The 14,429-nt window shown below is 42.5% G+C and overlaps 1 protein-coding gene across 35 annotated transcripts in view; it reads right to left on the bottom strand.

Annotated features, from left to right (window-relative positions):
• ptprdb (protein tyrosine phosphatase receptor type Db) overlaps nt 1–14,429 on the bottom strand; it is a 324,563-nt gene that overhangs the window by 62,847 nt on the left and 247,287 nt on the right. For 24 of the 35 annotated variants that reach the window (XM_070553775.1, XM_070553782.1, XM_054751603.2 and 21 more), the window contains 8 exons: nt 12,886–12,903; nt 6,752–6,862; nt 4,601–4,612; nt 3,905–4,174; nt 2,018–2,127; nt 521–718; nt 321–446; nt 53–200 (listed from right to left, as the gene is read on the bottom strand). In XM_070553775.1, coding sequence (XP_070409876.1) covers nt 53–200; nt 321–446; nt 521–718; nt 2,018–2,127; nt 3,905–4,174; nt 4,601–4,612; nt 6,752–6,862; nt 12,886–12,903 — 993 coding nt within the window. The remainder of the gene's footprint in view (nt 1–52; nt 201–320; nt 447–520; nt 719–2,017; nt 2,128–3,904; nt 4,175–4,600; nt 4,613–6,751; nt 6,863–12,885; nt 12,904–14,429) is intronic. The other 11 variants (XM_070553780.1, XM_070553787.1, XM_054751608.2 and 8 more) reach the window with 3 other exon arrangements.

Raw genomic sequence — 14,429 nt, forward strand, 5'->3', positions numbered from 1 at the left:
AGATTGGGGAGGGTCTTTTATAAAAGATTTTATTTAGCTTTTTTAATTTTACCTCCAGTCTTGGTTATGATCCGGAGGTCCTGAGATAAGGGTCCATCTCCTACAGAGGTGAACGCCAGCACTCGGATGTAATAGGTCTTGTTAGGAGTCAGATCCTGGATGGTGATGAAGTTGGCGCTGCGCACCATTTGCTTGTCCCACTGCACCACACAGCCACAAAACAAATCAGTTTGACTGGAACCAAATCAATGTTTTGCACATGGACATAACGCTGGGGATGAAAATGGATCAAAAGAAGCCATGCGGACAGAAACACACACCTGGTTGACTGGTAGCGTGTTGTCAGAGGTGTAGTACACTCTGTAACCAACAACCTGTCCGTTGGGTTCCTCTGGCTCATCCCAATGTATCATTGCTGTTGTGGCACTCAGCATTCGCCCGATGACCTGCAGAAAGTAAGGGATAAAGTCAAATTTATGTCACTTATTTATATTTTGTCAACTAGAATCATTACCCTGACCTGTCGAGGAGGTGAGGAGGGGGCCTGCTCAGCTGTGCGAGCCTCCACCACGTCGCTGGACGGGCCCTGCCCAATGGAGTTGACAGCCGCCACCCGAAAGTCATAGTGAGAGTAAGGGCTGAGGCCACCTACGCTGTAGCGCGTTGTGGCGATGCCATCAATCTCTTTATAAGGGTCCTCTGAACCTTTCTGACGATGCTGGAGGAGGCAAGAGATGGAAAGGAGAGGAAGGTCATTCTGAATCACTACAGAGGAATGTCTTTTGGCCTTCTGTATACAGTGATCCCTCGTTTATCGCGGTAGATGCGTTCCAGACCTGGCCGCGATAGGTGAAAATCCGCGAAGTAGGGACTCCCAGCATGCCCCTCGTGGGGATTCCCTCCACGTCGCACCTACGTCACAAACCGCAGCTATAAACGGAAGTCGCCTTTCCAGCTCACCACTCAGTCATCGTTTCTTCAGATTCATGGTCAGAGTTTCCAACCTACCGATCAATCCAACGAACTATCAGCTCATAGTAAGTTATCTTACTTACTTCTGGAAAGCCCGGCATTTCCGTGTCACTTCGTTGACGCTCGAACGCTCGGGGGTTTCCTAGATTAAATCGTGAGCCGGCGTTTCACCGACGCTATCACTTCCACGTCTGTGAAACCACGCTCCCTACAAGCTCAACTCCCGAATCCAGCCGACCAGTCTGACATACAGTACTATATTGAATTATCGTATGATCACATTCTCTTTTTGTGGGTAAAACTCAAGAAAAAAAATTTTTTTACTTGGTTTTTTTATAGTTTTATTACAAAAAGTGCATTTTATGATGAAATTGATGAAAAAAACTGGAATTTCTTGATATTTCGCATAGAAAAATACAGCGAATCGGCGAATTTCACTTGAATAAGGCAAAAAAAAATCCGCGAAGTCGTGAATCCGCGATAAACGAACCGCGAAGTAGCGAGGGATGACTGTATACATATATCTTCTTTTTATTCCTATTTTTAGTTTGGAGCGATATGGCGATTTCACCTCGATAACGATAAACGGACGATAACTACAGGTGTGCGCAGAAGCAAAAGGTGTCCACTAGATGGGGCTGTCACGTGTATTGCCTCGAGTCACATTTTTACATGACTCAAGGTGGTATGGCTTCTTAAAGGGACTTGAACGCTGCAACCTACACACATCTTTTCATCTTTTATCATCAAATTTATTGACATGGGAAAAATTATCTCGATGATCAGAAATTTTGATGACGATACATTTTCGATTTATTTCCCAGCCCTAGTTGGAGCTGTTTTTGAGTGAAGAACCATCCCATGACACTTACTTCATTGTAACAAATTCACATTTTTAGAGTTCATAACCACCTGGAAGCTTTTCTCCCACGTATTTCCTTACTGGACAGTTCCTTTACTTTGACAGTCAGAGGCTTTTGTTATTTAGACTCATGTATCATGTTCTGTAGCAGTCTTGTTAAGTAGTTAGTGGGTGAGGTCACACCTGTATGATGTAGTAAGAGACGGGTTCAGGGTTTCCAGAATCCCAGGTGAGAGTGATGCTTGTTGCAGTTCTCTCCGTCACCACTGGGATCCCAGGGGCCTTCGGCAAGGCTGGCAGGAAGACAAAAGTGACAAAGTGTCATCCATCATCGATTTAAAACTCAACATGTTGCAGATGTCCTGAATAATGGAATTTGACTGAGAATGAGGACATAATCTCCACACAATAATTAAAAGTAGGGAAAGACAATTATGAACAAAATCAGTTTTACCAGAGCTCTGGTAAAAACAAATCCAGCCAGATTCGGGACCTTATTTTTTGCTTCAAAGACAATTTGAACTTTCCATTTTGAATATAAATTAAAACCAGAACAAAACAACCAGTCAAAGAGATTTATTCAAATGGCAAATGGCTGGAGGGAAAATAAATCACTGTTGGACCTCACTCACCCCACAAAAGAGTACACAATTATAAAAGATATCTGACATTTACCATCAAATATGCATTTTCTTAGCTACAAATATGACTATTAGATGATTATTTGGACATAGGGCAGCGAGGTCAAAACTACCCAAAGCAGTAGGTGTCAGGACCGGAAACAGATCATTTTAAACACCAAGTTCACTGGTTTTGCTAACACATTTGCAGTGGTCTCTAGTATAAATGAATGTCTCTCATGCTTCTGTTTTATAAGTTGGCCAGAGAAGAGGGGAGCAGAAGACGGCAGGGTTTAGAGTCTTATTTCCTGATATTCAGACATCTTGCCTCTGATTGGCTAACAGCAACACAACTGTACCACTACCGTTTGTTTTATCTCCACAAATAACACAAGCCTGAAGGAGTTCTGCTGTGTGGTGGAGTTGCTAATGCTAACAGTTAGCTTCTACTAGTCATGACATGCTCTGCTGTCTCCTCGACGCTAAACCAACACCAACACCAACCTTCCCCGTCATGAGCCAAGATAAGTGAATCTGTTATTGCTAATTTTCAGTGTAACATTGATCTGTGTGGCTTTTTCTAATCCAAGCGTCTCTGTTCTATCAGCGGCTAAAGGTTGGTTTATGCTTGACGCGTCCGCGAGGTCCGCACGGCTCCGCGCGGCGAAATTGCGTCATTTTAACAACCACGCCCCTCCACCGCGCCTCCGCACGGCCCAAAATTTCCGCAACGCGCACCTAGGAAATTTTCTAACCACGTGGATGGTCGGATGCAGAAAAACATGGCGGACCGGCAAGAACTAGTATGGCAGAGGTTCGTAAATACAGACATTTGTACGATTCAGCTCTCAAAGATCACCGTGATCAACATGTTGTTAATAATTCTTGCAGAGAAATAGCTCGCACTGTCGGAAAAGACGAGCACGCTGTTAAAAAATGCTGAAATGCCATGTTGTAAACAGTAATTTCTACTTCTACTATGGTGTGGTGTTGGATGCATGTCGTAGAGCTCCATGCTGCCCCCTACAGTTTGGGAGAATATTGGCTCACCGCAGAGACGAGCCACATGAACCATAAACGCTGCAAGTTGTGAAGCGCGTTCCATCCGCGAGCCGCATCACCGCGCGGAAAGTGAATGCGTCAAGCATAAACCAAGCTTAATGCAGGAGACAGGGGGAGAAGACTATTTTCATGTTTAGCCTGCATGTTAAACTCAGATTTCATAATTAACAAGTAAAAAAGGATTTCTCAGTGAATTTGGTTTTTAAAACCAGGACAATGTACAAATAATTTACTTGGAGGAGGGGCAACCTAAAACTGATACAGCGGCCAACCACTAGAGGGTATATCAATTTCATTTTGTTGTCCTTTGAAAAATACCTTTAGTCACACAAGACTAAAGTGAAACCTTCCCCCTTTTCATGACTCGTGGTCCACCTCTGGAACCCACCTTTCACAGTGATCTGTGCCACTGCCTCGATCACCCCGAGTGTCGACATGGCCACACAGGTGTAGTTGTTGGACTGGCGGACATCTGTCAGCTCCAGAACGTTGCGACCAATGGGCATGTCATCCTCAGGCGTCAGGTCTTCTGCACCCAGCATCCACTTCACGTACGGCATGGGCGAGCCAACCGCCACGCAGGTGATGTTGACGTTACCCCCTGGCATGATTTCGCTGTCAGCTGGGGGAATGGAGAAGCGAGGGGGCACGCGGCGCACTGGAGCGATTCGCAATGAGAACAGGAGGGCGAGAGGAGAAACGTGGTTAGAATTTTACAATTTGAGATGAAATATCAGAAAACAGTTAGGATGGGGAGTGAGTTTTACAGCATTCAGATTAGACTGCAAGCTGTACATCACGGCTCCAATGAATGTTATATAAAAATGTTTTATTAATGCAATTTTAAAGGAAGAACTGTTAAATATTTCATTAAGTTGAATCTCAAAGTTATAACAAATACACATGCACACATAAATGTGCATACAATATGTACAAAGTATACAATATGCACGTTACAAATGGAACATATGAAGTGGCAAAGCAAGTTTAACTCTTCAGGACTGCATGAAAAGCAAACAAGACACAGAAATACAAACAGATATTTAACCAAAAACTCAAAATGCCACACAGTTACTGTACCAACCTTCTCGGAGTTCTGCAGTGGGGGGCAGGACAGAGCACAGCGGGGAGGCAGGAAAGACAGGAAATGGGAAATATCAGAAAGACGAGGAGAGGAAAAAAGTTAGAACGAGGAGGCAAGAGATGGAGCGAGAGCCAGAAAAGAACAGAAGAACGACAAAAGAAAGCAACCAGGAGAGAACAGAGATAACGTAAACACGGGCCATGGTTGATATGTGTAAAAAAAAAACTTCCAGTTTAAGACAGCCTCCATTGCCAGCTGTCTGCATAGACCGGCTGTCAGACACTCACTGAGCAGCGCTGCAAGATTTCGCCGGCCTTGCGAGAACTGTTAGACACACATCACCGCTGCTGCTGTTTGTCTGCTTCTCGGTTCTTTGTTATATGAATATTTCCACGGCGGATGACGATGTCGCATGTGAGCAACCAATAGTGTGTCTTCTCCTTTCATATGCCCAAGAGAAATGCTGGAGCTAGAAAAGCATGCTAGACTGTTTAAACCCCGTGTTTACTAGACTGGGTAGGTAGGCAGGAGGGCGAAAGAGCAAAAAGCTCTGGGAATAAAAATGTCTTCAAGATTCAAACATTTGGTTGGAATGAGCGCGTCACAGGAGCGGAAAGGGAGGCAGCGCCTGGAGAAATGAGATGTCTATCAGGTTTGGAGAGAAACACACGTCTTAACTGGACAATGATTTGGATTTTCTCTGAGGTCTAAAGGCTAAGACAGCGGGGAATGGAGATTAACGGCTTGAGAGTAAAGAAATGAGCCCAGCTGGCGTCTTTAAAGAAGACTGTTTTCTGAGTCTGAAGCTAAACGAACATGAAATACTGCAGGCCTAATGGCAACACATCACATTTATAGAAATAAACCATAGATGTGTATGTAAATCAGTGGCGTGCTGGATGTTAATACATGTACATCCATACAGCAGCAAAGCTAAAGCAACAGCTACATATTTCATGGCTAAAACCACTTCCAATTACCCGTGACCTTCTCTAGAGAACACACAGACCACAACACATCACAAGGCACTTTGTGACACATGAATTGTTTGTAAAACATTCTGCAGGTTTACATATTACACCAATGTCTGAGTGCAAAGCTAACACGCTATCTAGTTAACCATTATAACTCGCTCACAGCTATGGGAGAACATGACAAAATCAGTCTAAGCTGGGGACATGCGTGGTGTGTAACCATAACAACACTGCATTACTGGAGATGTAATAAATGCCAGCAAACGACTCATCTAGCTATCTAGCTGATGCTTTGGTAATATTTCACTTTTTTGTCTTTACGATTGTTTTTAAAGCTAATCCTGGCTGGCAATGATTTTCTTCAGATTTTATCAACCGAAAACCTTCTGTAATATCAAATCGTCTTTATGAAGGTGTGAACTCTTTATTCTGCTAGAATTAGACGGCCTTTAACTTCAGGATGTAGTTGATGCAAACATTTAATAGCAAATTTCAAAATTAAATAAGTTTTATTTTCAAAACACAGAAAAAAATACTTCAAACTAGATAAGTTACGAAATGTTGGTCAAATAATGAGATACCATTTAAAACAAATGCTTTTTTGTTACCACTGATCTTTACTTTAGTCTTTTCTAATAAATTATCCTCTTTTTAATTCCATTGTAGCCCTGTTTTCAGATAAATTGTGTTTTTTTTAGTTTGCTTGCATGTTGAACATTATGTAATTGTAGGTGCATTATGGGTAGACTATGACAGCAGCGTATCTTCATCAGTCAACACCAACTACAATAACTTTTGTTAAAAGGAATAATGTAGGGGATTTGAAATTTGTATATGAATGCAAAAAAATTAAATAAATAAAATAAAATAAAATATAGTAAAATAAATAAATAAAAAAACATCCAACATAAGAGTCAGAAAGAGAGAATTATTTTGATTAGACAGGTAACTTAGTAACTGTGTTTGTAGCAGTTTCTACTGCAATAAGTTATGGTTGATGTAGAAAAATAATTACAAAAGTCCAGCAAGAAAGAAACTGGTACATAAGAGCAACTAATGAAAGTTATGTTAATAATAATAACAATAATAATAATAATAATGATACTACTACTACTACTACTACTAATAATAATAATAAAACAATGTATAAATGAGTTATGTGTATGTTCCATCTCACCTCTGACATACAGGTTTGCTGGGGTGGAATAACGAGTCCCATCACTGTTAGTGGCAACACACTCGTACTTCCCCTGGTCAGTCTCCTCACTCATCTCTATCTGGAGGGCGCCTGGATGGATGGAGTGATGGAGAGAAGGAGTAGAGATCAGACAGGCAAGGGAGAGTCACAGATAGAGAGGAAAAAATATATTATACAGAAGTGGAAGACAGGTAACTGGCTAAATTACTAAACAAAGATATATAAATGGCAAAACAAAAAACCAAACATCAGGGAAGTAAATGATTCTGAGAGAGGTTTAAGTAAAATAAAGTCAAAACTTTTTAAGGAGGACATAAAAAATGCTAGATGTGTCATTTAAAAGGTTCTACCACTGTTCAGCAGGAATTTGCCCAAACAAGGGTCACATCCTGTTAAAAAAAATCAACTAAAATACAAAAAAAGAGGTAACAAAGCCCACAAAAACGGAGAATTCTGTCTTCATGCAGACAGAAACACATTAACAAGATAGCCAAAATATGGAAAAATCCAGTCACAAATACAATATTTCCAGAAAAAATATCTTTGCTGAAAAGTGAGTTGCAGTCATATTAGAGTAAATCAGTTTTCAAGGATGAGATGTGACAAAGAAATTGCCATGGCAATAAGATATCAGCAACCCTTGTGGATCCACCAAAGGGATCAGGAGTGTGATGTCAGTTTGAAACACACCCAGGAGGGAGGTAAAGACATTAATCGAGCTCCATCAAGGCCAACAGAGGGAAAAAAAAGAACGACATACGCAAAGCCTTGGGAAGGGACTGATGCTTTCTCGCTCCCTGAAAATAGAAAAACTGTCAAAAAAGTCAACCAGAGGTTCTTTAAAGATGGCGTGGTAAGGCAAAAAAAGCGCCCAGAAAAAACTTTATCAAAAAAGTGGTTGTTTGGGGCTTTTTATTGATAATGGAGGAGAAAATAGAAAGAAAGTGATGGTAAAAAGCCATGAAGAAATGTGTGTGTGTGTGTGTGTCTGTAGGCTGTTTCTGCGCAAGCGTGAGCGCACTAATGTTGTGTGTCTTCGCCATCTGGACAAGTCAGGCAGAGTGAATAACAGCTGGGAGGGAAAACAAATCTAGGACGTTTGATTGGTCAAATATAGACAAGGTAGAGGGAGAGGCCAGGTCAAGTTTAGGTCAAGACCCTCAAAATAAAAAACAAAAAGAGATAATGAAGAAAGAAAATCAGGTCACTCAACAAACAAAACCAGTCGATAAAGATGTGAGGATGCATTTTCACCTCTAAGTGAACAGCAGAGGACTCAACCAAAAATCTTTCACACACCATACTTCACACTGGAAACTAATGAGGAAAGAAAAAAATAAAGATTTAATGGTTTCAACCCCTTTCCATTCCAGGAGAATTTGCCTGTGAAGCCCTCTGATCCCATAGCGTACTCAGACTGATTCCAGAGAACCATAAACGTTTGATTTTATTCTACTTTGAGAGACAATACTCTGTGTCTCCCATTAACATTCAAAACCACTCCAAGATTTTAGAACAACTAACAAAAAGTCAATCAGATGAATTTGAGTCAAGAGATAAACTGAAATAATTTTTTGGTATAATTAATAACTGAATCCAGTTGACCTACGTACCCAAAAGGGTGTAGGCAGAAGCAAAGCTTATGAATATTACAGCAGCAGTTGGATAACTGTAAGAAGTCCATTTTGTTGATCTCACATAGGCCTCAGGTGGGACTTGGCACATTTCCACCATTAATCAGAAGCAGTTTAACCCATCTTTCTATGCCTGTATTACTTTGTCCTGATCCTGCCTTCTTTAAATGTATGTCATGTGCCGAAGTACAATTGTATTCAAGCCAAACAAATGCAAAAGTTTCCGGTCGGTAACAAGATGGCGCCTGTGCTTGGCTTAGCCGCGGTCACCGGCCACTTTTTCAAACTTTTCTCCACTAACCTCCTCTTTTCTACTTTGCTCCTGTCTGCGATCCTCTTCAGTAGTGTCTCTGCTACCATCTCTTATGATCGCCAGACTCTTTTGTCCTTCCGTTCATTCACGATCGCCCAAGATGCACCAAGGACGTACCTCCCTGTTTGTTTACCTGAGTGGCGTGCTGGCCCGGAGCCAAATGATTCCTACCAGGACGCCTCCAGCGATGTTTTAGCCGGTCCCGGTAAAACATCGGAGGAAAAGAGGTAAACAAGGAGGAATCCAGGTGAGAATAAGACTTCTCTTAAAGCGTGGTTTATCTAGTAAACATCGGTGTGATCTTCTAGCTTCTTGTCCTTTGTTTGGCGACTTGAGCGCCACTTCCGCATTCCCGCCAGGCCGCTTTGCGGTGCGGTTTCTCCGTCCAAGTTTTTTAAGGTCGGTTTATCCTCATTCTTCAGTGGCTTCTCCTCCTGTTCCCTCCATAAGTGTTGTTGTCGCCAAAAAGGTCAAGAGGTCATCTACAACATATATTGAGTTGAATTATGAGTCCTTAGGTTAAAAGCTTACTGAGATTGTAGGAGCCAAAAGCTGTTTTCTGTGTACGTGAGGTTTAACATGTCCAGCTTGTGTAAACCAGCTCCAGTAAACATTGAGCTCTCGGATCATGTTGGGATAACAGGGCTCGTCGACCTCTGGGCTGGAGGGCGCGTTGACCATACTGGGAAGTGTAAACATCACCCCATCCTCTCTCAAAGGACTGTGGGAGTAGCAGTATAAAATAAGCCTGCATCTTCGTGGCAGGAGGGCTTTTGCAGAAGGTTCCAGTCGAGGTTATTTAATACCAGGCTGCAGGCTGTCCCCAAGCTACTGGTGATGTATTGATGAATTGTACAAATAAATGCCCCCACGCTGTGTTTGGACAAAACTTGTCTCTCTCTTGTGTTTTGGTAAGGCAAAAGAACCACAGTGTTTTTTATTAACACCGTGGACTAACCCTGCTAACCCTGCTAATTTACGTCCACTAACTCCAGCTGTTTCTGTAGTTTCTGATTCCTCCACCTCACTCAGCATGGCTCTATTAAATACCCGCTCTGTTAACAATAAGTCCTTCCTGCTTAATGATCTAACTCTCTCTAAAAACCTGGATTTTCTGTTTCTGACTGAAGTTTGGCAGCAAATATCTGATTATTTTGGTCTGATTGAATTCTGCCCGAGTGGTTATTCTTTTCATAGCCAGCCCCGGGGTTCTGGTCGTGGTGGAGATCTAGCTGTTGTTTTCAGAGACCATCTTTCATGTAGCTCTACAACCTCTGGTCACTTTGCTTCCTTTGAACTGCAGCTGATGAAAGTCGGGCGTAAGGACCCGTTCTACTGTGCTGTGGTCTATCGTCCACCTGGTCCAAACAGTTCTTTCCTTCAGCAGTTTAGCAACTTTCTATCCTCCACTGTGAAGCTGTCCAGACTGGTGATTGTTGGTGACTTTAACATCCACGTTGATGATCCCTCGGACCACTTTGCCATGAATTTCTCCAGCCTCATGGACTCCTTCAGCTTTACCCAACATGTTTCTGGCCCCACACACACCAAGGGGCACACTCAAGACCTTGTTTTTACCCCGAGTCTAAATGCTGACAGTGTTTGTCCTGAGGACGCTTATATTTCAGATCACCATTGCATTTTCTTTAACTTGTCAGTTTCTGCGTTCCCACCTCCTGCTCGCCATCTGGTTAGTTCTCGTTTTCTTAATGAGAGCACAGCTAGCAATTTTTCTGCTGCTTTTGATCCACCCTGTTCTTCTGATAACGACCCAGATTCCTTAACTTGTCAGTTTAACAAGCACTGCCTCTCCATTCTGGAAAACATCTGTCCTGTCAGAACCAGATCAGTTCCTGCAGTGAACCCTACTCCCTGGTTTAATGACAGCCTTCGCAGCTTGAAGTGCCAATGCAGAAAAATTGAGTGCTTGTGGAAGAAAACCCATCTCCACGTCCATCTGCTGCACCTAAAGGATTTTCTGACATCCTTTAACTCTGCTGTCAGAGACGCGAGGGTTTCCTATTTCTCCAACCTGGTGTCCCAGAGCAAAGGGAACCCCAAGGTGCTGTTTAACACCATCAGCAGCATTGTCTCCTCTGCCTCTCCTACAGCCTCCATCCACTCTGTTGCAGACTGTGAGAACTTTCTGTCTTTCTTTGTAGACAAAGTCAATAAGGTCAGATCTAGCATCTCTCCCTATGCCTTATTGCAGCCTCTCCTAACTCCAACCAGGCCCATCATCCTAGATAGCTTTATTCCTGTTACTTTGCCAGAGTTAACCAAACTAGTTAACTCTATGAAGACCTCTGCATGCCCCCTCGACATCTTACCCTCATCTTTGTTTAAAAGTGCTTTTCAGTCCATCAGTCCCAGGGTTCTCTCTATAATTATTGCTTCTCTGGTTTCCAGTCAGGTCCCTGCTTACTTTAAGAATGCTGAAATCCACCTGCTTCTTAAAAAACTGAATCTTGACCCCCTCTCCATAGCAGCTTCAGACCCATCTCTAAACTTCCGTTCATCTCGAAGATCTTGGAAAAGGTTGTGGCTAAACAGCTCACAGCTGCTCTTGATGAACATAACATCTATGATAGCTTCCAGTCAGGTTTTCGTAGAGCTCATTCTACTGAAACAGCTCTTCTTAGGGTCTCTAATGACCTTCTGACTCACAGTGTTGCAGGGGACTGTTCTGTCCTGGTTCTGCTGGACCTGACTGCAGCATTTGACACTGTTGACCATCACCTGCTACTGGAGAGACTGAGAAACTGGGTAGGCCTATTGGGAACTGCTCTGGATCAACCGACCTACAACCAACCAACCAACCAATCAATCAATCAACCAACCAACCAACCAACCAATCAACCAACAAACAAACAAACACCGACCAACCAACCAACCAACCAACCAACCAACTGACCAACCAACTGACCAGCCGACCTACAACCAACCAACCAACCAACCAACCAACCAACCAACCAACCAACACACCAACCAACCAACACACCAACACACCAATCAACCAACCAACCAACCAACCAACCAACCAAAGAACTAACCAATCAACTAACAAACAAACACCGATCAACCAACCAACCAACCAACCAACCAACCAACCAACCAGCCAGCCAGCCAACCAACCAAAGAACTAACCAACGAACCAACAAACCGACCAACCGACCTACAACCAACCAACCAACCAACCAACTAACCAACAGAAGAACTAATCAATCAACCAACAACCAAACAAACACCGACCAACCAACCAACCAACCAACCGACCGACCAACCAACTGACCAACCGACCTACAACCAACCAACCAACCGACCAACCAGCCAACCAACCAAAGAACTAACCAATCAACCAATGACCAACCAGCCAACCAACCAAAGAACTAACCAATCAACCAATAACCAACCAACCAACAAATAAACACCGACCAACCAACCAACCAATGACCGACCGACCGAACCAATCAACCGACAATTAACCAAAGAACTAACCAACCAACCAACCAACCAACCAATCAACCAACAAACCAACACACCAACCAATATTTAAAGACTTGCAGCACAAATTTACCTTTGCTCACTATTTGATAATAAAAGCGTTCAGAATTCCAATTAGTAATTCATGGGTGAGTGAACAATCTTCCAGTTGTATCACCCCAGGATGATTGTTCCAGATATTTTGACCATATTGTTCAACATTTTGCATCAGTCACATCACAAAAGCATCAGATGATTTCCAACAATATGTTACATGAGCACCCACTCATACACAGCCAGCCAGCAGGCGAGTGGTCGGAATGATAAGGGGTTTTAAACGGAATTGTCCAAAAGAGAGAATATAATATGAGGATTGAGGAAGCAATGGACACGTATTATAAATGTAAGTGTTGAGGATGAGATGAAAGTATTATCAGAATGAAATATGAGGACAGGATAGGTGATAGTTATAATATAATGGACATTTTCCTCAACTCTATCCCTCCTCTTGTACCTGCTGCAGATCTGAAGCAGTGTGGTGAGCGTTATAAATATGGTGGAGTCTTAAACTCTGCTAATGAACCCACCGAGAACTGCTTTCCAGATCTGCAGGACAAGCAGGAAGCAAGGGTTGAAAAGGAATCAGGCCACTGTGTCATGTTGGTTCCTCCCAGCAGTCTTACCTCGTATGGGCGTGCCACCTGAGTGGGCAATGAATGCACGAGATTAGAGAAGGAGAAGAAGAAGAAAATGTTAGTACCACAAAAGGAGACGGGTATAAGGGAGGGAGGGAGGGAGGGAGGGACTGAGGGAAGTAGTTAACTTGTTGAGGAGAAGAATCAAATTAGAGAGGAAGACTTAAAATACAGAACCTTAGGAAGTGAGAAAAGGTAGACGAATAAAAGAAAAAGACAGAATAAATATAGATAGAATAAGCCTGAGAAGAGAAAAGCAGATCTTAGATAGAGTGACAGACAGGGACACAGCTATAAGGGGACTGGTTATTGATTGACTTCATCGACTTGCAGCAGGGCAGATGTGACTTTAGGAGGTGGAAGTGGTCTCTGAGTGGTAGACTCTGGCTATGTGCCCTGAATTTTAAACTTCACCTAACCTCAGTAAAGATAAAAACCTAAAAATCGAATCCTGCTATTTAGATAAAAAAGTCAATGTAACAAATGATGTGCACTTAAAATATTAAAAATTCACCTTTCAGAACCGTTATGCGACCCCCTGATTATTATCCACATTTGTTATATATTCACTATTGTTGCAGGTTTTCAATGCTAGTGGATAACAGAGTGGTGGAAAGTAGAAACTCCACAACACATTGTATTAACCCTCCCACTGTCTTTATGGGTGACCCCGCGAGGAACGTTGACCATTGAGCAGGACTGATGGTTTATCCCTTGAGGTCCACGTGGCAGGGGTGAGGTGGTGCTCACTCCTCACCCCTGCCACGTGGAACCAAGGGATGAACCATCAACCCTGCTCACTGGTGAACTTTCCTCACGGGGTCACCCATAAAGATGGTCGGAAGGTTAATAATGTGATGATTATGACATTCCCACTACCAGCACTAATTATAAAAAATAATTAAAAAAGTGCAATAATACAATGTAAACATGTTAACTATTTTTAAAACATTCAAATATTTCAATTAAATTTTTTTCACTGACATTAAGTGACTTCTGTTTGAAAGCCATCTTTATCATTTGGAAACTACAGTGACACAAGCACACCTTTAAACTAAAGATATAACTCATAATGTCTCTAAATGTAGCTAAACGCAGAATTCATTACACGTTTGCTTTAAATCAAATATTAATTTATCAAAACCCAAATGGGAGCATTAAAAAGTGGATTTTCATCTTGACCACTGAAGGTAGCTTAGAGTATTCACAATCTATCATAAATTGAATGGCTAGCTAGACCCCCCCCCCCCCCCCCCCCCCCACTACACTAGAGAGGATTTGCATGTGACATACCACAGTTAACGCCTGGTAGTCTGAAAACCAGGCCACCCCTGATTGATTTCCACTCCGGCTCCACCAGAGGCGAACTCACCTATCTGCAGTCTAGCTTATTGACCGGTAACTCGATACAAGAGAGTGGGGAGATTAAGTGGGTGAGTGGATGATAGAGTGAGTGAAGGAAAGAATAATTGAATAAGTGAACAAGTGGAAAAGTAGTATGGGTGAGTGTGAGGAGCAAATTATAACTCTTT

This window comes from Nothobranchius furzeri, chromosome 7, assembly GCF_043380555.1.
Source record: "Nothobranchius furzeri strain GRZ-AD chromosome 7, NfurGRZ-RIMD1, whole genome shotgun sequence".
NCBI classification, from domain to species: Eukaryota; Metazoa; Chordata; class Actinopteri; order Cyprinodontiformes; family Nothobranchiidae; genus Nothobranchius; species Nothobranchius furzeri.